Source organism: Malurus melanocephalus, unplaced genomic scaffold (assembly GCF_030028575.1).
Source record: "Malurus melanocephalus ecotype Western Australia unplaced genomic scaffold, MMel_1.1 scaffold_24, whole genome shotgun sequence".
Lineage (NCBI taxonomy): Eukaryota > Metazoa > Chordata > Aves > Passeriformes > Maluridae > Malurus > Malurus melanocephalus.
This window is the reverse complement of record NW_026623256.1, coordinates 3,628,690-3,652,524: the sequence shown is the minus strand read 5'-3', so window position 1 is coordinate 3,652,524 and position 23,835 is coordinate 3,628,690. Positions and strand designations below refer to the sequence as shown.

At 42.2% G+C, this 23,835-nt stretch overlaps 1 protein-coding gene across 3 annotated transcripts in view; it reads left to right on the top strand.

Annotated features, from left to right (window-relative positions):
• FHIT (fragile histidine triad diadenosine triphosphatase) overlaps nucleotides 1-23,835 on the top strand; it is a 504,007-nt gene that overhangs the window by 410,769 nt on the left and 69,403 nt on the right. For all 3 annotated transcript variants that reach the window (XM_057390370.1, XM_057390369.1, XM_057390368.1), the window contains one exon: nucleotides 11,268-11,336. In XM_057390370.1, coding sequence (XP_057246353.1) covers nucleotides 11,268-11,336 — 69 coding nt within the window. The remainder of the gene's footprint in view (nucleotides 1-11,267; nucleotides 11,337-23,835) is intronic.

Here is a 23,835-nt window from a genome sequence, read left to right as displayed (position 1 = left end):
CCTTCCTTCCTTCCTTCCTTCCTTCCTTCCTTCCTTCCTTCCTTCCTTCCTTCCTTCCTTCCTTCCTTCCTTCCTTCCTTCCTTCCTTCCTCCCTATTTGTTTTCTGAGCAGTTGTTGAGCTGCAAGCACAGAAGGCCATGCAAATAAGACCAAGCCAGCTGCACAGGTTTTGCACACTTTAATTAAGTTGTAGGGCTTCAAAGGAATTTGGCTCCAGTTTGTGATGCCTCCATGCCCTGTCTTCTGTTCCAGAGTGGATGCTAAATCGCGCAGAAATGGAGCGTGACCTAACTTTCATGTCAGTTGATCTGGCTGTAGCTGTTTTTGTGTAGCTAATTTAAAAAGATTGATTGTTGGTTAATTACATTAATGAACTGAACCAACATGGGCACAGACCAGAGCTCAGCAGTCTCCTAAACAGTCATTAAGAATAGACATCTATCTTTTCACCTGCTTGTACAGCCTCCTGTTGGGTGGCAGAGTGTGTGGGATCGTAATTCTGAAGGTTAAACGACTTAGGGACGTAATCACAGACTGTTCACCTCTGCTGTCCCTCTGCCCATATGGCCCCACTCGTCACAGTCAAATCCATTTGGACAAAGTRTCTGTTGAAAGGTCTCCAGGACAGCAAGTCTGGTGCTTTCAGCTGGGTTCCTGGCAAACGCCAGAATGCATTTCAAATCCACCAAAGTTCCCTGTTGAAAGGATTCTGTGGATTTAAACAATTTTGAAATAACCTCTTCCCCAATTAGGGTAATTCATGTTTATCAAGGTGAAAGTGTACTAAGCTGAACAGTTCACTCTTCTCTCTAGCCAGCTCATKAATATGAAGAAAGATTGAATCAATAATACATTTCTGTAATTAAATTGGTAAGTTAAAATGACCGGGTTCTTGTTTTAGCAAGCAGTCAGTGGAAGATGCATTTCTGTGTGTTTATCAGTGTTGGTCTGGCAGCCACTCACCACACTTAGGTGGGAGCTGTGCAAATGGTGCCACACTAGGGCTTAACAAAAGTAAGAAGTTAGTAAAATGTTGGAGAGAGGGACACTGGTACATGTTCTAACCTGATCTGAAAATATTACATAGTGAATAAAGCCAATGTAATGCATTTTATTTTATGGTGAAGTTTGTGGACATTCTATTGTATACCCTTTGCCATTATTAGCACATCTGCTTGCTGGATTTAGTCAAAGCAGGAGGGACTTCAGCTGAAGTTGATAAGTGTGTTGCCACTGGTTTGAGCAGAAAGACAGCTGGAGCAGGGCTGGGTGTTATGAAAGATGGTGAGAAAAATCCAAATTATTTGGGAAGTCAGGAATGACAGTACTTTTTCACTGGTAGCCTGGGAGAAGATGTTAGTCTGTGTAGGCTGTTGTCAAAATCTTCAAAGATGTCAGTGCTCTCATGGTGTTGTGCAAACCCTGATCCAACAGCTGCTGGAACCAAGGGGTTGTTGCAGGGTTTTCTGTCCTCCTTGGGTGATGTTGTAGGCRCCCTGTGAAGTCTGATTTTCCAAGGAGGCTGTTTGCTTTCATGAAACCATTTTGTATCCCAAATTCAACACTAAGTGGGGGAAGTAAGTCAAAGAAAAATRGGATTGACCTGCAGTCAAATCCTACATGCTGAAAATCTGCTTTCTTCATTTTCAGCTCCTTCACTGATACGTCATTGAAATGGTTTGAGGTGACAAGGGGGGAGACAATGCTGAGGGGGTTTTGGAAACTGATAGTGCTTCCCCATTGTCCAAAAAAATTCTGTGGACTGTTGAGGGTGAACAGCTGAGTGGCTGCACAAGGGTTTCAGGCACTGGTCATGACATCTTAAAAATGCTTTAAATGAGAGGCAAAGAAGTTGTGAAATTACACATATGCAAATGGCGTTAAATTATGATTTTATGTAAGATCTTCTGTTTCAAGCTAATTGAAAGACAGAGGCCACTGTTGCAGGAGGAAAATATGAAAAGAAAACTATACTGAAGCATAAAAGTGTTTCTGATCAAGAAAAATTCTGTTTCTGTTGAATGTTTTATTTTGTTCCAGTCACATAAATTACCATCTTTGAAATACTAAAACTCCCACAATCAGCTTTTTATAACAGAAAATAATTTACATTTAAAAGGTTTAACTGAAGCAKCTAAACCTTAGTGATGAATGTGCACATTCGGCAATAAAACAGGGAAACAGCCCATGTTTCAGAACCCATAGCTGCTATATATAATTTTAATATTATAAAGAACTAAATACAGTCTAGTGAGTGCTACAGGTATGCACTGAGATATTTGCTAGTTCCTGGGAAATGTATTCTTAAGGGTATGAAATGCCTCAGAACTGACACAGAGCCTTGGAAATCTCCTTTAACAGTGATGGATTCTGTGATGAGAGGCAGCGTGGCTTGAATGCAATTCATCCTCCACACAAACTTATGAGCTTGGTCACACATTGCCATCATCAGAAAGCATTTATTTCTCAGTGCAGTAGCACTTCTCTTTCATCTCGTGGTGGGCTGACCCTGGCTGGACACCAAAGTCACACTATCAATCCCCTCTTCAACTGGACAGGGGAGAGAAAATACATCAAAAAGCTCACGGGTGGGGAGAAGCCACCCCTGTAGCCCCCCTCCACCAAACCCAGCCACAYAAACCCAATACATTTCTTTAAATAATGAATGAGGAGACAGAGACAGTATTTTCATTCTGCAGCAACCTTGTCATCATCCTAGAAGAGATTGCAGCAGTTGTCTAAAAGGGCCACAAAATAGCCACAAGAATTAGAGATAATGATTTTCCTCTCAGAATAACTGGTATGTAAGGCTTGTCTTCCCCCTGTCACATCCATTCCTGATTTATTTTCTTTTCTTCTCCCCTACTCCCTGCAWTAAAGGGGGAGTGGGCCATTGCTGCTATAATGCTCTTATTCCCTGCTAGAGCAGAGAAGATATATTTCAATTTTATGCTCTCCTCAAATGTACTCAGACATATGGAAGAAATATCTTACAGGTGTTTGTATTCTTGCAGCTACTCCAGGGAATTGACAACCCTCTGTATTCCAACAATAATCTTCCCCTCGACCTTAGTATGCTTCTTATCTCACAGGGGAGACTGAGTGCTGCCATTACCGGGGTCAGTGAGAAAATGGGTGGAAGTTTCAGCAAAATGGGGATGAGGCCCTGGGTGTTAATTTTGGGGCTGCAGGGCCCCATCACGGGAGAGCAGAGCACAGCTTTGTCCAGAGCAGCGCTCGGCCCGCTCGGATGTTTCTTGACATCTACAAGATTTTCCTGGGGGATTTGATCCTTCCTCTTGTTAATATCAAAAACTAAATTAGCTTTATATTGCCCTTCATATCAGACCTTTCAGAGGTCTCCTGTCCTTTTAATTTAGCCTGAATCTCTGAGGGAAAAACCCAGTAATAACACACTGGTGTGACGATTAGTAAGCACATTTTACATAATTACAGTGTTGGCATCTCAGGGGGGAAATGAAAGTTTGTGCTGTCCCTTTAACAGGACAATTTGATAATCCTCTTAGCATTTTCTCTTTCGGCTGATAATATTTCACACAATTTTACTTTGTAAAATATTCCTAAAGGGAGGCTTAAGCAATAATGCACAGATTATGGAAATGACTCTCATTAAATATAGGGAGAGACTTCAGCAAAGCCATGAACTGCTTCAAAACGTGTAACCCCCATTAGGAGCYTCATTTAAATGTTTATTCACAGAGCAGTAAATGTTTATTATAGAACATTTTATTGAAACATAAATTAAAGAACCCTAATTATACATATCACAAGTGTTCAAACAATATGCATTTATCAGGACTTAGCTAAAGATCAAAGGTGAGGGGAAATGCAGTTGTGCTTTCATTTGCATCTCAGCAACACCAAATTTGCACAAAAATACCTGGGCAGAGTGACCCTGAGGGAAGGCAAAAGCACAGGGCCTCGAGGGAGGTGCTTTCCAGCTGTCCCTGAGCATGGATCACCTTCCTGAGTAACTTCAGAGGCCCCTTCATTGGTCATTCCCAGCTGTAAAAAAGGCCGAGGACTGGGTTTTTTGTTGTTTTTGCAGAGTAATGGTCACTGCTCCTGCAGGTCTGCCCACTGTGAGTGCTGGAGAGGGGATGGACACTGGGCAATGGACAATGGGCAATGGACAATGGACAATGGGCAATGGACAATGGACAATGGGCAATGGACTGTGGGCAATGGACAATGGGCAATGGACAATGGACACTGACAGCTGATGGCCCCTGGCCTGACTCGTTCCTGGAGCAGCAAACCAGGTTAGGGGGCAGGAAATACCAGTTCAAAACCATCACCCAACTTTATTTCCATTTAGTTTATTCATTTGCTGCCTTTCAGAGGATCTCTGAAGAGATATGCATTCAGATCACCACTTCCAACAAATGGGCTTATTATCCTCATTATTGTGCCAGTTTTCTTGGTTTGGGGCTGAAGCGGGGGGGTTAGCACTTCTCTTGCAACTGCTAAAGTTGCCTTCAGCCATGGAAGTTATAACTACAGATATCAAGTAGATTTAAAAATCTTTCTGTGCTTGTTTTCATTAGGTCTACATCCCTTTTCTAGTTCATCCACACCTAATTTCTTTAAAACTTCATAGCAGTTGACATATGCATTATTTATTGAGAATGCTGAATCTGCACATTTCTGAATCTACATGTTTGAAGATGTACTCTACTGCAAGTCCCCCACTTGGTTTGGCTTCTGATATGTTTGCAAATTCTCTTCATTTTGCTGCTTTCCAAAGTACGTTTTTTCTGCGCTGAGCAAGTGTCTTGATACTTACTCTTCCAGAGGCATAAATATTGATAGGGTAGAAGTCATTGCAAAGTTTTATTTTTCCTCCTGAGGGTGGGTGTGCAGCACAGGGCGATGCAGATTTACACGAGTGTTTCCTGAAAGGGCACAGCTTGGTAGCACATGCACAGCCTGTATGATCTCCTCTCCCAAACTGTTCCAGTTTCGTGTTTTCTCTCTTTGTGCTCTCTTTCTGCACATTTTTTATTCACAAAATTCCAAGCACTATTTAATTCTGTTAATAACTTCAACCTTTCCCGTTCTCCAGTGGCCCTTCTAGTCCATCCCCACATCTGCCTCTGCTCTTTCCTCTGCTGCTGCCCTGGGCTTTTTGAGACAGATGTGGATTCCTCTGTCTTTCCCTTCCAAGCTTCAATCTGTTCCCCTGCACATCCTGCTCTCAAGCCTGGCAGTCTTTGCCACTCCTTTCCATCTGTATCCCATCCTCCTGTTTCTCATGATGGCAGAAAAGCAAAYCTCAGCTTTGTGTTTTAACAAACCAAAGGTGTTACAGGAGTGTGTCAGTGCATGCAGCCTCCCTGGATTTGGAGCAATCCTCACCCCAAAAACAGCTGCCAGCAGGGGAGGTGACCCCAAATATCTGCGTCTGTGCAGCCTTGTGCACAAGGTTTTAGTGAAGCTTGAAAGGAAATCACTGATTCCTAGAAATGGGGCATTTCTGTAGGAAAGGAATGGTTTCAAGTAGTTTCCTGCAATGTTTTATTATTCTATAAAAATTAACTCCTTTAAAGTGATCTGTCTTGGGCCAATTTATAACTACTGGAAATGGTGGGAAAACAGTACTAATGCTGGCAATCATTTTGAAGGCTGTGAAAACTGAGTGTTTTAAATGTCCAAAACTCTTCACCTAACGTTGGATAGGAGTTTAATTTTTTTTTTTTAAATTTGTTTCTCCATCTCAAACCAATTCAGGACTGAGAAAAACATCAAGAACTCAAAAATACTCACTGAATGGGAACTGTTTTCCCACAAAAATGTCTTTGCCAGGACATGCAGGTCAAGGGCCCTGGAACTGGGCTTTCAGTGCCTAGAAAGAGCAGCTGTACCAAGTATGTCTGTGGCTGGATTTTCGGGGACAGCAGAGGGAGCGCTTTCTGTTAATGAGCTGTGGATATACAGGCAGGGCTTTCCATGGAATAACTTTGTAACAGGGATAATTGAGCAGTTAATCAAGAATAGCAAACAAGGGCTCCATGGAAGCCCAGTTTACAGAGAGGACAAAATTGCCCTATTTTTCWTGTGGCTATCTCTGTATTAGGGTTGATTTTCTTTATCGCCCACTAACAGTCCKGCTTGGAGAATGGTTATTAGTTTGGAATTTCTACAGTTAATCTGGTGGTTTAGAAGAAGCATTATCACAGCCTCTGGTGGGAAGCCCCTGTCTCTGTAATGGACAGGGCACTTTGCAGCAAGCGAGGTCTTATCTGAAAACCAGCATGGCTGAGAAGCTCTCCTGGCCAGATGTTCTTGCTGCCTGGAGCTGCTGATTCCTGTGCTGATTCCCTTCCTCCTGCCTGGCCACAACCACAGCAGGGACAGATCACAGCCTTTGCTGACCTCACAGCACCATGAGACCGTGGAAACCACAACTGCCAAGCTTTGACTGYAGAAAGAATGCAAAGTACCAAGAGGAAGGATTAATCTGCTGAAAGGCATCTGGTTTTGTGCATGAAGAAGCAGCTCAGCCATGTTCTGTTTTTCCAGATGTAGGGGGAACAGCCCTTCCACTGCCAGCATTTTGGCAGCCCCTCTGTTCTCACGGTTGCGTGACCCTTTGCCAGCTTTTATATATTCATCCTGTAAGAGCATTTATTGCTAATAGACTCCAGGTGCTGAGGAGCTCATGTACAGACWGTTATCTCCCTTCTGATGGAAGCTGAGCTTTGTTGTTCTGCTAACCAGCACAGCAGCTGAGTGAACACAAGATAATGTTCATGAATTACTGCAGGCAATGTCCATGTCCTCCCCAGGGTGTGTGGCAGGGTCATCTGCTCTTCACTATTCTGGTCTACCTGGGCAATCTCTTTCAGTGTCTATTTTTGTGTAGTACTTTCACTTTAAATCCAGTGCAGTGGTGACACATGGGTTATTTGACCATAATTCAGTATATAAAAGCAGCCGTAACCAGGAGCATTGCTTTCTGCATGGCCTTGAGTGCTCAAGTAAAACTCACCYGATGTGAATGCTTGTTTCTCCACCAGCACATGCTCCAGCTCTTTTGGCTGAGACTTTTTGGGCATTTTGCAGCCCTGGTTCACTGGAGAGGGGCGTTAGCTGTGTAATCCCACAAAAGCCTGTGCAGCAGGCAGATTTCAGCAGTGGTGGATGAGCKTGCTGCTGAGTGCCCATGAGCAGCCCAGTGCTCCCACAGTCCTGACTGSAATGCCATGGAGCTCCTCAGAGCTTCCTCTTGCTGCGCTGGGAGATCAGAGACATCACATTGGTGCTGGCTCACRGGTTCCCTGTGGCACTAAAGATTTGTTCCTTGCAGTACATTTTCTAATGCTCTTGTCTTCCTGGATACGAAAAATCTTGAACAAACTTCTCTTACGAGTGATTTTGCATCATCTGATAATTCTCACCATTAGGAGTTTCTCAAACTGAGATTTTATTTACAATGTGAAGCAGTGGGAATTGCACTCCCAGCCCTAGAAAACYCAGTCTAATCATTATAATTTTGAAGGTCCTGTAAGATCCAGCTCCCACAGCCTCCTTCAGCTACTGCTGTTCTGGACATCCCKGGCTGGAAATCTTGCCTACAGTATCAGAAACAACTGGTGGGGCTCAGGCATCTTTAAATCACATATTGTCACTGTTGTCCACTCAGTGTATCAGGGTCCTGCTTCCCCTATCAGTGCCTGACGAGCAGGGAGTGGAGCTAAGCAATGCAAGCGTGTGCCTGCATTTTYCTACCCTGATGTGGGTGATATTGATTGGTCCATTAATGTAAATGTCTTGGCTGTTGTGTGTTGCTTTCCTTGCTTATTAATCAAAATAATGCAAAATGAGGGGAAAGCAATTTTTTTAGGAAAAAAATGAAATACCATCAACAGTGATTGAATACAGCCTGCTGGAATGTGATGGTGTTGTCTGCCACCCACCAGGCATGAGGATCCCTGCAATAACTGGAGAAAAAAAAATTGAAATGCTTTATTTTGACAATTTTGGTCAATATTTAGATGTTTTCTGTTCATGCAATGTTTTGATGGAAGATTTGTCTAAATCTGTTTGTTCGGTTAAAAAGGAAAAAAAAGCATCCCAATGTTTTGTTTTCATCTGACACATTTCAGTCAATTGCAAATGGGTTTTTTTGATGTGCAGGTTTTTGTTTTGTTTGGAAAACAAATGGAAGGAAGCAACTTTAATTTGCAGGCACCTTGAAGTTATTTTTKCTACTGCCATTTAGGGAGACCTCCCTGTAGCCAGCAGTGGATGCAAAACACTGAGACATAAACAAAACATCYGGGATGTGAATATTCCCACTGAACCAATTCACAGGTTGGAAATAGAGCTGGTGCTTAAGTGCCTTGGTGGGTTGAGGCTTTAGCAATAACAAATTGTACTAAGGAGTAAAACTGATCAATTAAAGATCTCCTAATGAATCAAAATATCCGCCTCTCCGAGTTGAGAAGGCCAGAAGCTGCAAGGTGGATTAGGGAAGGTGTAAAATCTCCCTGTTCGGTGTTTCTGACTATGTGGGAGCCACAGCTCTGAACTGCTTCTATTTCTTGCTAAAACTGAGGAGAAGGAAAATATGTGAGACTGTTGCTGCTCCTATTTGCTTCTGTTAACAAACAGTGGGGAGATTTCAGATATTTATTTATGTTCCATGCATAGAGGGTTTAAAAAAAAATAAAAAAAGGATGGCTGGAAAATATTACTCTCTTTTAAATTGATTGTTGTTGCCTCAAACATAGGGAATATTCATTTGTTTTGCAATACAGTTGATGGACTCTATGCAGCCTGGCAGTGTSTGAGAACACAATGCCTGTAGTAAAGGTGAACTAACCCCTGAGAATGTCCCCTCTGATGCCAAACAGCCCATATGCTGTCATAAACACTTTTTCTTCTTTTTTTTCTTCACGCTGATCATAAGAGCCCATTTTGGGTAGAAGATCACATTAGGCTCACTCATTACCTGCTGTGCTGGTCTGTGCATCTGCAGTGCAGCATCTCTGCACTGAGCTTTGCACTTCATCCCTGCGTGTTTTCTGATATTTCAAATCATCTGTCACGGGTATACCGATCTTCTCCTGAGTGCGTCCTGGAACATTCTGCTCCAGAGATAAAAATTACTCTTAAAGGTGGCTAAACTTCTGGGGAATATGGTTGTTGATAGCTGATATTAGATTTTATATCTACCGTCAAGAGGAATTCCTGCAAATTGATACTTGCAGCAAAGCTATCATTCCTTGTAGCAGAAGAGAAAGAAACTGACTGGCAGATGAACACACTCTRTTCTTATGAATAAATTTAAAATCTAAAGAGAACCACAGGTGTGAGACAGTAGTGAAATTTTACAGTACCCCCGCAAACTTTAATCTACACTTTTCTTTTTCTTGAAAGTCTGTCCAAAAGCGAAATTTCAGGCCTAGGGCTACTGAAGACCGTCTTTAAAGTTGCTTTGTGATTTTGAGCAATACATCATAGGAGCAGTGATGTTCAGATGATACATTGCACTAATACATCACAGGAGCACTTGCGCTCTTATGATATATTAGTATAATACACTATCAGAACACTATCACTGATATATTACTCAAAAACACAGTTTTTGACCCTCAAGATTCACCCTCGTCTCTAGTCTGAATACACTGAAAGCTGTGGATAATGATAAGAATARGAAATCACATATTCGGTTTCTCTAGGGTAAAGCTGAGAAAAARAATCGTGTGGTATTCGGAATATTTCATTAACTGAAACATCCTTGTGAYTTCATTTTGTTGACTGAGCAAATGTTTTTATGGATAGAAGCTAACACAATATAGGTATGTTTGAATTTTCTTACAAATAGCCTAGGAAAATCTTTTTTGATTTCATATTTCATTATAGACTTAAACCATGTTTTGAGAATGTTTCAATGAGGTGCAGGAGTTTCACCTGATTTCTGCCTCATCAAATTGAATCAGGTGCAAGCTATATAAATTCAATGCAAAGCATTTGGTGCTGTTTCTGATGCAGTCTTTTTTTTTTTTTTTTTTTCATTTTTTTTTTTTTTTTTTTTTTTTTTTTTTTTTTTTTTTTTTTTTTTTTTTTTAAGGATTTAGGCACCATCTAAAAAGATCTGGAGATGCATAAATGTGATCTGTCACTCAGATTATTTGCTGCCTCTCCTCATCTAGGTGTTGGGTTGTTTTTTTTTTCATGAAGGATTACTCTCAGTGGTTGTTTTTCATTACTCAAAAGAGTGAAAGACAAAGGGGGAAAGAGAAAAGAATGCTTTGCWATGTTGTTAGTAGCTGGACTTACTGCAGAAAAGTATTTTTCCCTGTAGAGTTTGGGTCTTGAGGATCTTGAATTTCCTTTTCTTTATGGTAGGAAGAGCATGTCAGGAAAAAAAAATTGTAATAGTAATAACACAGCATCAAGGCGCCAAGTGTTGCCCATAGTTTTGTTTGTTTTCCCCAAATCAATCAGCACTTTTGACAAAAATACATCACCCTTCACCTCCCTCCCAAACCAGGTGACCCAAAGCTGCCTGTGCAGCTCAGTCCTCAGCTCTGCTACCCTGTGGGCAATGGCCCTGTGTCAGGAGAGGGACACTTTTGCTTCAGGCTCTGCCAAACTGAGATCATGATCCTTGTTCCTTGCAGGTTTTGGGTCACCTGGCTCTCTGTCCCTGCAGCTGTGTCCCCAGCATGATTCTTGTACCCCCGGGGCCTTTGGTTTGTTATATTCAGGCTGCAGCAGAAAGGACACATTAAAGTCTTTCCAGCCTTGTGAGAGGCACTGTGCTCTGTGTCAGCCTTTCTCCCTGCGTGCTCTCCGGGCTGTGGCAGTTCCCCCTCTGTCCCTGAGCTCTCCCTGCCCACCCCAGCTCTCCACCACGTCCCATCTCCGGCCCCTTCTCATTCCCGTCTGCTCTCGGAGCACAGCRCTCAGCTCCCGGGGACATCGTTATTTCAAAGCTGTGACTAAATACATCTCTGACTGACAACTATGAATAATTCCACAGAGCCCCTCAACTTCCAGGCATTTCACTCTGAAGCTCATATAATACACTAGGGCTGCTCTCTCATGTTTTTCCTCTTTTATATTCTCCAAAGAGTTGAGATACAGTTATGGAACAGGTTAATGTCTTTTCCTCTGAAAATAATGCTGTGGGAGCCTGTGCATCGTTACTTGTGTGTGTGGAGAATAATGCTGACAGCTCAGAAAAGAAAGTCATGAACTTGATAATCACCATTCTCTTGTTTCACATTTTCAGCATGTTCATGTCCATGTGCTTCCAAGGAGGGCTGGAGACTTCAGCAGGAATGATGATGTCTATGAGGAGGTAAAAGTTGCACTCCATTTCTTCAGGGTTGGTTTTGCTGTAGTAAATCACCTTAATGGTCCAGGCCATGCTGTGGGTGGGGGTAGTCAATGGGATCTCTGCTTTTTTATTGCTTCAAAGACCCTATGATAGCATCAAGGTCTATACTGGGATTTCCTTGTGATCTCCCTCTCTGGGGAGGGTACAGTTGACAACTTTGGTGCTTCAGTCTGTCCCTGCTCACAGGACGAGGTGACATCTCCACCAAGAGTTGTGTTCTCTCATTTTAAGGGCACAGGGAAAAAGGGTGACCACATGGTCAGYTTGGCATGAAGGGAGCGTGTCCTACACCGGCTGCTCACTTGGGGTGCCAAACCTCCCCCTCACAACAGAGAAAACACAGGCAGCTTGTTACAACTCAATCACAAATTGCCTTCTGGCCTGATTTTTGTAGGGCTCTGCTCAGCTCTGGACAAATCACATTGCAGCCCCATAGATGGAAATTAAAGAGCAGCTCTGCATATAGATGGAATATCTGCATRTGTGCAGATTGTGTGGCAGAGCTCRGCTCATGAGCTGTTCCASTRTGACTGAATTACTGCCTTTTGTTTAAATGAACAATTGTACTGGCATTCACAAAAAGTTTTCCCCAGCTTGACAGCTGTCACAACGATTCTATGAAAAAATCTCACTATTGTTAAATTTACGGCTTGTTCTTAGTGGGTTTGGTGGGATCCTCTATCTGAAATGTGACATCTCCTTCTCTTTCTGAAAGTAATTAATATAAACTTGTTCAGTGCTACTGCAATACCATCTGCTTGAAAGAGAATTCATGACATTTTCTGCTTTTGTATTTTTTCTTTTGTGATATCTACATGATGACAAGTCCCCACTCACAAAAAAAATGATAGTGTGTTTTAAAATTTTTCAATTACTTAAATATGCAAAAATGGTGAAGAAAGTGTATTACTGACAAGTTATATGAAGTGTAGTGCCTGAAAACCTGACTAATAAGGGTAAAACCTTAATGAGACTACAGAGTAAGGAGATCCAATGGAAATAAATTATGGGAAATTGCTAGTGGGGTGGTTAAAAGCAGTTGTGTGAGACAAAAGTTAACASCAAAAGGGTTGTGAGGCACTGGAAAAGGCTGTTCAGGGAAGTGGTGGAGTCACCATCCCTGGGGGTGTTTAAAGGATGTGTAGATGTGGCTCTCAGGGACATGGGTTCGTGGTGGTCTTGGCAGTGCTGGGTTAATGGTTGGATTCAATGATCTTCCAGGTGTTTTCCACCTAAATGGTTGTTTGGTTCTGATTTTTGTCCTTTTCACATGTGTTAAGTGGTTTCAGATGCTGCATCAACCCACAAAATCTCATTCCATTTCTGTCATATTTACAATTCCATTTTCTTCTTTTGTAGCACATTTATTTCTCCCTTGTTATAGCTAAACAGAAACCGGCAAAACTCTCTTAATGAGCCAGACTATATATTTAGTGTTGTTAAATGCAAAAGGATGGAAAATTGGCGAAAAATTTCTTTTCTATTTTGTCATTTTCAATTATAGCAATTGTAGGTGTTGCCTTTAGCAAACATAGGAAGCATAAATATTTAGACAGAGATATGATAATGTATCTTTTAGCAGAAGAATGTATAGCCTCAGARTCTAACTAGCTCTTCCTGAATACCACAGAGCTAACACCTTTTTGTACAGACTGTAGCTGAAGAAAGATTTCTTTTTTTTTAGGATGCCAGGGAAACAAAAACACATTTGATGCTATAAAAAGTTTGGTGCAAAGTTCTATCACTGTCTGGATTGAGGTTGGAGGGACTTMAGCAATTTGCTGTCATAAGTGAGTRAAGCTATTTTGAAGAATGAAAAAGGAACAAATTATTGAAAATTCAGCTGACTTTGGAAATGATTTGGAGCTTATGTCAGTACAGCAAAAACATGTTGATATAATGCATCTCTGTGTGATGTCAACAAGTCATATCCCTTTGACAAGAAGATACTTTTAAAGATTTAGGAAGATATGTAGATCATGGTGGGGAAATCTATGAGGAATAAAGTACCATTGGGTGAGATGTGGGTGCTGGAGAGAGCTTTAAATCTATTTCTCGTTAAATTTATGCTTCAAAAATCCAAAACCTGTTCATAAACGACACTTCATTTCCATGCATTTGAGTGATAGCTGGAGTTGTAGTTTAGGCAGCAAAGACCACCTTCCAAAATCATCCCAACAGCCTTTTCCTTGTCAAATGTGGCATGGAGGCCTCCCTCAGACAATTGTAAAGCACACCCAGGATAAATTGTGTATATTGCAGTGGCTGCTTTCACTACCACAGTTAAGGTTTAACAGCAATGGGGAGCAATTTTCACAGACTCTGGGTCTCAGCTCTGGCTACACGAGTTTTTCGCAAGCCCCTTTCTGTCTGTAAATGCCTTTGAGCTCTCCAGGCTCTGCAGAGCCTCATCTGAATGTGCTCAGCAGATTGCTGATAAATCCCATTGCTCTGAGTGCCTGACAGTGAGAGGAATGCCCAGATGCTGAGACATCAGTCCTCTTAGGAGACTTCTGCAGTTGAGACAGCCAGAAAGTGCTTGCAGTCTCTTACTGTGTGCTTAATTTCTCCCRTTTGGTTTTGGAGTGACCACTCATGATGGAAAAGGCAGAAGAAAGCATTGTCAGGCTGTTCCCTGCTTAATCTTTTTGCTGGGTTCTGAGATCTTCAGGCTTTTGGCTGTGAAGCTCTGACACAGCCCTGCCTAAAGCAGCTTTTAAGTGCAAAGAATATAATTAAAGGTAAAGTATTTCTYAGCACTTGTATTTTAATCAGGTTTCTGATGGACACAAATGTTGCTGATTTCTCGATATATTTTTAGAACTGCGGTACAGGAACATTAATTGTAGAAGGGATAAAGAAGGGGCTGACACTTTTTTCACAGCACCATCTCTAAGGCATTTTTTGGTAGAATGTGTCACTTAATATTTTAGGTTTTTGTACCTCAGTGCATATGAAAGAAGTCACTGTGTGATTTTTCCAAGATGCAAAGAGAATCATTAATAGTTAAAAAAAAAAATCTGCATTTAATGTTTTAGATGTATTTTCTCTGCATCTCTGCAGAGGGTATTTCCTGGGAAGTTGTAKTTATCCACTCTCCAGGCTCACTATACTGGAAAGCTGAAGCTATAGTTTATCAGTTCTTCCATTTCTCTGCAATTATTTGTAGCCTAATCCTGCAAGTGTGCACWTGCCAAAGTTAAATTGGKCTTACAGGTTTTTTTATAGGCTGARGCCCTTCATGTTTTACTGTTGATAGATTACTTTTCTCATCTTCATCTTGAGTAGTTCTTATTCATTGATTCGCTTTATTTCTTGGACAGCAGAACAATAGCAGCTAAATATTAGGGAAACTTTCCATTAGAAYAGCTCTCTATAGCTCTGTGTTTTCCGTTTGGTTTGAAATAGATTATATTTTACGTTTATTCATCAAGGAACTTAAAAGCCTCTTATCAAGTAGTTGCTTGCATCGAAGTAGATGAGTTCTTTGCTRTTATAAGGACATGTCACAGTGACTGATAAGAATTTGGTATATAAGAACAAACATCTTTACTGTAGAACAGCCCCCGTGTTGTTGCATCAGCACAGGTATTGCAGTTGTTGGAGGTCATCGTGTCCAAGACATTCAAGAACATTATTCTGAAATGTCTTAGCACTCTCGGCCATCTGTGGGCAGCCCTCATTCAGTGGGTGTTTGAARAGTCCACAGCACAGCCTGTCCCTGGTCTCCACTGAGTGGTTAGCCATTACTGTGATATAAATAACATTCATCATCCTTTAGGCTGGCAGGTAATAGCTGCACTGGGCCAGAGATTGTGGGGCTTTCTCAGAAAGGAAGAGTCCATCAAAGCACCGCACTGCTGTTGTGAGCGCTGACCTCGATAAGTTAATTCTGAGGCTGACAGCCTCGGATGGGTGAGGGCAGCCTGGCCTGAGCTGCCCTGGCAGCTGAGGGGTGTTTTGTGGTGCACAGACCCCTTTCCTCCCCAGACTCTGGGTTTCACTGTGGTGCCTGCAGCCCGCTCTAACAATTGCAGCTGCTCCATCCAGGGCTGTGCACGCAGGGCAAGGAGTGCCCAGCTCCTCTCCAGCCTTGCTCTCATGCCCACTTCATTTCACTGCCTCTCTGAATTCAGTTCCATCCTAGACAGGAGAGCTCTGGAAAAGGAGAAAGTGTGAAAGAGAGAGGTTAACCCAAACCTGTGTCTCCAACCCCCTCTGCCTGCCAGACCTGCATCACGGACCCCTTGTAATGAACCTGAGTGAAACTTCCTAGTGTGAMTTCTCCAGTAATTGATGAGATTTTGTAAAAAGCCAGCAAAAGAATTCASTTCATGCTGTCCTCCTTCCCCTCTGGCATTCAGGCAAACAGCAAGAGAGTCACTTAGGAAAAGAAATTTTGACTTAGTGATCTCATTCAGTGCGTGATGTTAAATCATTTCAGCAAGAATACCTATTAGTAATMATTTCCAGTTCCAGGCAGGATGAAGGAAGCATTTTGGCATATGAGTCAAGAACCTGCTGGGCTGTTTCTTCAGGCTGGCAAAACAGGGGAGCTGTGGTGAATTCAGAAGTTTAGTCAAACAAGCCTGAAGTTTAATTCATCTGAAYGGCTTTGACTGTGACATGCCATCACTCCGACCTGCAGACAGCGCCCTGCCTGCTGCTGGGCACAGAGCCTGGAAACAAAGGGGGCTGGAAACCTGCACAGCTGCACCCAGCTGCTTGGTCCTCAAGGGAGAGTATGAAATGAAAAGATAAATAAGCCCTCCTCCAGGTCCTGCGACACAAAATGGAAAGATGCCCAACAGCTTCTGTGAGCATCGGATTGAACCGTTCATGAAAATTAATGGCATGCGGAGCTAATAGGCTGKTCCTTGGCCTCGGAATTACACTGTACCTTCTGGGAACATATTGTAGCCTGCTGGGAGATCAGCCTGCTGCATCTGAACTCTCTTGGGGCCAGACCCCTCTCTCTCTGTGCCCTGCATGGGTAAACCCATGSAAAAAGGACAAAAGCAGCGCAGAAACTAAGAAATTTTGGGGGGTTATTTAAAAGCTCTGGTTTATCCAGGTACAAGTTTATTTCTCACTCTTCTGATGCAACAGCAAATAAATTCTTCCCAGCAGGCTCTGGATTTTGCCCTGGTCTTGCCAATGTTGCTTTTTCTGACTGCAAGCATCAAAAGAGGTTCTCGTAGCTAAGGAGTATAAGCTTTTCCCAGTAGCTTYCCTAAGTCTTGTGATATTTTAGCGACTCCAGCAGGGCAGGTCAGAGGAACTGTGTGAATATTTCCAGCTGAGAGTATTGCAGCAGAACCTAGAACTGTGCAAATAATTATGGTTTGGATGTCATAGCTGGATGGACAAAAAATCATTTTTAGTTAACCTGAAACAATTTCTTTTCTCCTCAAATGAAATTCCTTTCTGTTTTAAACAGGATAATTTATTTTCTGGACTATAACATTTTGGATGATTAGGATTTGAAACCCCTGGATAATGCTGGCGTGCCCTGCAAGCTTATTCCATGTCCTCAACCTACATAAGGCAAAACTGACAAATTTGTCAGTAAGGCCCAGCAGCAATACTGGGAGACATGCTATGGTCACATTTATCTCCTTAGATGAAAACCCCACTGTTTGTGGTATTTTCTGTCCATTCCAAGTCTGCTAGGTGTTTCTTAATTTGACACCTGAAGTCTCTGAGACCTTCCAATATGCTGTGTGTGTTGCTGAAATTATTTTAAGATAGCTGGATATCATAATCAGATAAAGAGCCATTTCATTCATCCTGATATCTTCCAGAGGATCTGGAGAAATTGAAACAGCTCAGCTATAGGAATGAATTAGTCGTGGTTGAAAGTTACCCATTAAGGCAGCCATCCCTCATGCTTACACACGTGCCCTTTGCACCTTTCAGAACACAGGGTCTGTCTGAAGGCAATGTGCATTTGGCATTTTCCATACCATYGAGCAGCCTCATTGCCCTCTACTCTGGCTGTCTCTCTGCATCCCATCACTGCTTTTGATGCTTCTTTCCCTTTCCCCTTCAAGGTTTTCACAATCGTTCTCCTCGCAGGTTAAAAGATATCGGCTTCCAGGAATCACTTACATTTCATCTATAATATGGCAGATGCAAATTTTTGTGACCATTGCAAAGGATCTCTTGGCTCCTTGTGTAGGATGTTTATTGTGCTTAGCTCATGGAGTATTTGCTCTTTTCTGTCCTTGATGGTACTTCATTGGCAAATGACTTCGTGACAAAGAGCCTCCAACCAAGGACAAGTTGCTGATAAGAGGATTAAAGTGAACATGGTCTCTGAGGCCTGTTCATGCTGTCAGTGCTTGGGCTTGCTCAGCTGCTCAGCTGCTTCCTGTGTATTCCCAGTGCTGAGGTAAAACTGTCTCCAGATCTCTGCTTATCCTTCGAGGCAGTGTAAGCTGAATTCGTGCTGGTGGGCAGAGCATGGCCCATTAGGATCGTAGGTACTCAGCTTTTTGGAACTGATGATATGGAAAGCAAACAAACCTTTCAGGGAGTTGCCATTTTCCAGAGAGATTCATCTTCTCCAAATTAAAACATTGCCTTAAACTTCAAATGAAATGATCCCCTGGGCTCTCTTTAAGGTTCAGGATATCAGGGCAGGTATTTGGTAAGCACAAACCAAATCACACTGAAATCCTCTGCAGACCTGGCAAGGGATTGAGCCCATATGATGTCAGGAGAAGCTGGTTGTCAAAAGAGGACAAAATGAGAGTTGATGGTAGTTTTTGTTACAATGTTTTTGCCAGGAAAGCAATGCAAAGGGACCACAGACCTGTTGCCATAATGGGGGAAAAAATGTGTTACTTCAGTTTCAGGAAGGAAATTTTAAGAAAACATTGCAGCAGAGTGAGAATTTAGTTTAACAGAGTGTTAGCATAATTGTGCACAATTTGGTTTTATTTAAATATGTTAAGCACCATTGTTTCTTTTCCATGTTAAGGATTGACTTTGGCGCTAGGTTGCAGCAGTTTTCCTTAATTGCTTTAATCCTTGGCCTTAAGAAARTGAATACTTTAAATTTACACTTGTTAAGTACACTGCTAATGAAGAAAAGGTTTTAGCAATCTTTGGCGGACCAAAACTACATGTAAAGAAAAAAAAAAGAGAAAGTGAAGAGAGAAAAAAAAAAGAGAGGGAGAATCTAATCACCAAAGCATTCTGTTAATGCTTATTTTAATCATCTTGCCTGCCCTTGCTGGCAGACAGAGCCATTCGGCTGCAGAGGCAGGAGGCAGCGATCGCCGTCAAATGGCACTGATGTTGAGAATTGGGCCCAGGAGGACAATTTGACTTGTCAGTTTATATAGACATAAAGCTTCATTGTTGTGCACAGACACAACTGGCTTTTTAAAAGCCTATTTCCCTCCTGATGATGTGAGAATCTGCTCCCCTCTCTCCTACTGTTCTCCAGCCCTCAAATTTATGAGTTAGCGTTTGTAGCCCTGCTCGGTGTTTCTGTGCTGCTGTAGGGGCAGGTGGGGTCCAGCAGTGCCAGGAGCAGACCGCAGTGACCAAATGCTTCAAACCACAGGTACCTTCAGGGTGGGGGAATAAAGAGCTTTGGCTGCACACTGTGATGTTTCCTCAGAGAGTTTAAATATACTGATATTCCCGATGGAATACTCTCTGTGGAATGAAGTGTGTGTTTTAAAACGCACAGGATGCTCAGAATAGAGGAGCTAACAGCATTTCCTTGAGAGACAAAAATGAAACATCCCCAAAATTCAATTAATTACCAGAAATGTACGATCTGTTTTCAAAAACAGCTCATGCTGCTGTTTTCCATGTTCAGGAAACTTTTATCTTTCTGACAACTAAGAGGTGCAGTTAGCAAAGTGTGTTTACAACTTTTTTTGGCTTCCTGTGCCTCCCCATGCTGCAGGGAGCCCCTGAAAGGATTTCAAGTAGCGCACTGCAGCATTTTTCCWGTTTCAGCTTTTGCATCCTGCAAATTGGAGAAAGTGACAACAGGTGCCCACATTGAGCAGTGGCATTTACTGCTCTGAGGAAAAGAAAGCTTCAAAATCCTGCTTGGCTGAGCTACAGCCTAATTATAGCTATCCAAGTGCAGGTATTCAAAAAAAAAAAAAAAAACCCAGAGAAACAGGAAAGTAAGGCAGCCTTTGTCCCACTTTGCCTGGATAGCTGCAGCACTGTGTATGAGGCTGGCAAAGAATCCCCTCCTGCATTTAATTGCAAAAATTGATCATAAGTTTGTGGTAAGCAAATCCAGCTAAATGTTTGTGTCTCCCTTTTGCCTACATAAATCAAATCTGTGTACCGGTGTCTTGCTTCAGGGATTGTAAAAATCTGTGGAACTGGGAAGGTGTTGCGATAAATAGAGTTTTAATGGAAGGCCTTTTTTAGAATTTCTTTTTTTCTTGAACAATCACTTTTTTCTTTCTTTTTGTAAGGAAAARGTCTATTCTCATTCATTACATGGGTGTCTTTGAAGGGGCAAAKGCACACAACTGCCAGGTCACGTACAGCACGGGCTCTGTGCAGGGTTTTCTTCAGCTCAAGCATGATTGGGAGCAGTAATTGAGATTAGCTCCCCAGGAGATGTGCCTCTGCTCTCCTCCTGGTTTTTTTCCTCAGTAAAATAGTTGCACTTAATGCATTTAYGAGTAGACTGTAAGTGCTAACATACTTTCTTCCCCTACCCCTGCCATTTCTGTGGCAGGCTTCCTGAAGAAATAACAATACATAAAACTGCATAAACATTTAAGGTCTTCAGTGTCTGCTGCCACTGGCACTTTCAKATTTTCTATTTGAAGATAATTTCATTTCACACTTTTGCATCTGAAGTGCCTGTTTCTGAAGAMCTCAGAGTATTTTTTTAACATATGTAAATGAAGTTTCCTCCTGTGTCTGTGAGTGYATTAAATAACAGTACTTGCAGAAAGGTGAAGAGACCTTGTGAAGTTCTGGTGTGTCAGGGCAAAACTGCTGAGTGCAGATACATCCATGAATCCCTGAACCAGCAAAAGGTGAGTTGAACACCCATCTGAAGTTACATGGAGTAATCCAACAGAGGAAACTCATGCTTTGCATGAAATTGTGGCCCTAAGGCAGCTGGTAGACATTCCAGAATATTCTCCCCAGCTTTGACTAACACTGAAAACAGGAATGACTCTCAAGAACTTTGCTTCCACTTTGGGCTTTTTTGTTTGTTTGTTTTTGTTTGTTTGTTTTTTTGTTTTGGTTTGGTTTGGTTTTTTCCTTAGGAATAATACTACTGGCATTTACAAAGTCAGATTGTCACCTGGCAGGGCACTGGCTTAATTCAACCAAGGCCTGTGAGCAGCAGCAATTGCTGCTCTCTGAAGGTGAACACCTCAGGTATTTTAACAAGAGGTGACATGTTCACCCAGCTGTGGAAAAGAGGGTCTATCTTCACTGGTGTGGTGTCTCCTGGTAAATGCTCAGGGAAAAAATTAGAAGAATGAACATCTGTATGAAATGTCCCAGCTTTTTGTCTCCAGAGACACAGATTCAGGGAGTCCAGATTCTCCAGTGGTTTTCTAAAAAAAAGATAAGAAAAACAATCATTGACTTYCAACAAGAGTCAGATGTCTAAATGCCTTAAAGACTTTGGAAAAGCCAGCCCTTTATCCTCTRTATTAGGTTGCAGTGGCAATATTGACACTCGGTAGGATGATATTGGCATGTGATTTTCTCTTTTGATCTCTCACAAGGTCACGAGGCAGAATTGCTCTCTGCTGCTGTGTGAGCAGAGGAGCTGTGGGTTGAAGTATCAGCACTTCGTGTTTCTGGGTTGTTCTTAGGAACATTTGCAAAAGGGGAATAAAAACAGAACAAGGACACTTCCCAGGTTGGATAATGTGCTCCACYGACATCCTTTACTTTGCTTTTAAGAGTGATAAGCATAATGAAGCTGAGAACAATCTGGTGTTTTTCCACCACTTTTAGMAACCTCTTGTCATTTTAAGCTGCTGATGTTTCTTCTCAGGTGCTACCTGGTGATCCTTTTTTACATGTTTATTACTGTTGCCTCTTCTCAAGAAATAAATTTGCTGAGAGTAAAGAAAGTTGCTCATTAGGGCAATGTAATTAAAGGAAAAGTAGACATCATGCCAAGTTCCGTTTTCTCTACAAAGCGCCACCTTGGAGATTGCCTGAAACTCAATTACTCATTGCTATGCTTATTAGGGAGAACAATATGCTGAAATGATCCCTACGTCTAATAACCTTGTTTTCTACATGTGAATCATGTTAATACTTTTTGCTTTAGTGCCTTAATCACCATGTATAAAATAGGTCTTTTTCTAGAGGGGCAATAGGGAAGGTGGGCCACATGGTGGGTGTTCTCTGAATTGCCACTCTCTGTGGAGAATTTCCTGTTTCCTGCTGGTCCACAATCATTTTTGTGGCTTATTTTGGTTGTTTTGTTTTAATTACATGGAACAGCATTTGTTAGCAGATTACAACTTGATAACCAGATTTCCTCTGGTGAAATGAAAATGTTCATCCTTTGCCTTGTTCACTCCCTTTGGGGGAAGGAGTGTGCAGTATCTTTCATGTCTCAGCYGATTCTTCCTTGCCTCATGGCTTCACCAAGACAAATAACTTCTGCAACAGAAAGCTGACATTAACACTTGCTAAATAACCWTGTTCTGATAATTAGTCTGATGCCAAATTTTTCTCCTTGATGTGCTACCCTGGTGCTTTCCCGCTGTCTTCCTTCAGCTCCTGTGAGCAGGGWGTTCCTGTGGCCCTAAAATACCTGTGTGCCCCTGCAGGTGTGTTAGAGGGAGCTGTAAATACCAGATTCTGCCCTCAGCTTTGGAAGAGACCCAAAGCCACAAAGGAAACATGAGGTGCTTCCATCCAGCCCACAACATAAATACCCTCCTCAGCTTCAAGCTTTGTCTTCTAAATGTGCAGGAAACATTCATTAATGGGAYATTCCACCAGAAGTGAAGGACAGGAGTCTTAATCATGGTAGTAAGTATGGCTGAAATTGCCATGGGAGTGCAGGGAAATAGCCTGAGGTTCAAGCTCTCTGGTGCCAAGTTCATTGGAGTGCCAGTAAGGTCTTCTGAAATTCTCTGTCAAAATATGCCACAAATAGTCATAAACATTCCTGTGCCGACTTCACTTTTGATCAAAATAGTGGATGGAAGTGGCTGGATGTTGAAAATATCTAAAGGAGAGAGAGGGAAGTCTTTTATTCCTAAGCAAAAGAGATTGACCAGCAAAGCTCCAYTCCCAGAGTGGAAAAGAACTGGAGAGATGTAAGGCTCTTCTGTCTTTGGTGCATGTCCCCATCCCTGGAATTGTTCAAAGCCTTGTTGGATGAGGCTTGGAACAGCCTGGTCTAGTGGAAGGTGCCCCTGACCCTGACAGAGGAGTTGAACTTGATGATTTTTAATGTCCCTTCCAAACCAAACCACTCTGTTTGGTGATAGGAAGAGCAGACTAGTCCAGGAGATTAGTTCAAGTACCACTAGTGTCTCATATACTGTGTGAATTACCAACTATATGTCACAGGAAACTGAGAAATCTCTGTTCCTAAGAAATGTTGTGTGTTCATCTCAGAAAGAAATGCATGGCTGTATAGTTAACCGTTCCTTCTCCTTCTTTCATGTCAGAATATTTCAGTCCATTTATGCAGAACACAAGCAGACATGATTGAAAWGGAAAGTCTTACCCTTTGATGTTTATTTGTTGCATTATCCCCTTTTCATGGCTTTATTATTCCAGAATCCTATTGAGCCATTCATTGCCAAGTGGAAATTTCCACTGCTGTCAGTAGGGTATTTCTGCCTCTAAATCACTTAATTTGGCCCCTGATACTTAACTTGGGGCCAGATTATCGAAAGTGTTGAGCTCCAGCTTTCTGAAGGCTTAGCACCTCCCACTGAGGACAGCTTTTCAAACTGCTCTGCACAGAGCAGCTCCTGTTGTGACCCTTTAAGGACAGATTTGCAAAAGAACTCAGCAGTTCCCTTTAACCAAGGAGCTGAGCCCTTCCCAAAATCTGTCCAGCTTTGCTTAGTGCCAGGCTGGAAGATAAGGACTTTTGAAAATACAGCTTTTAGCAAGCTCTCTGATATGGAAAAACACTCAGTTCCAAATATTGGGAAGGACTTGAAACAAATGCTTGAAAAGAGACAAACCTCCACGTTTCAAGAYGTTCCAATTTTTATTGACTGATAGAGGGGCTGGAAGAAAATTTTGGATCTGAACAGGTTTTCCCATAATTGCCCACTAGGAGGTTTCCTGCACATTCTCCTGCAGCAGCTGCCAGGCAGGATGCTGGAGCAGAGCACTGCTGTGCTGAGGCAGCACGGCAATTCCTGTGTTCTCAGAAATSCATTCACTTAGCAAAATGTGATTTGTAAGCAAAGAAGCACAAAGCAGCCATTATTCTTCTACCAACCTTTCTGGG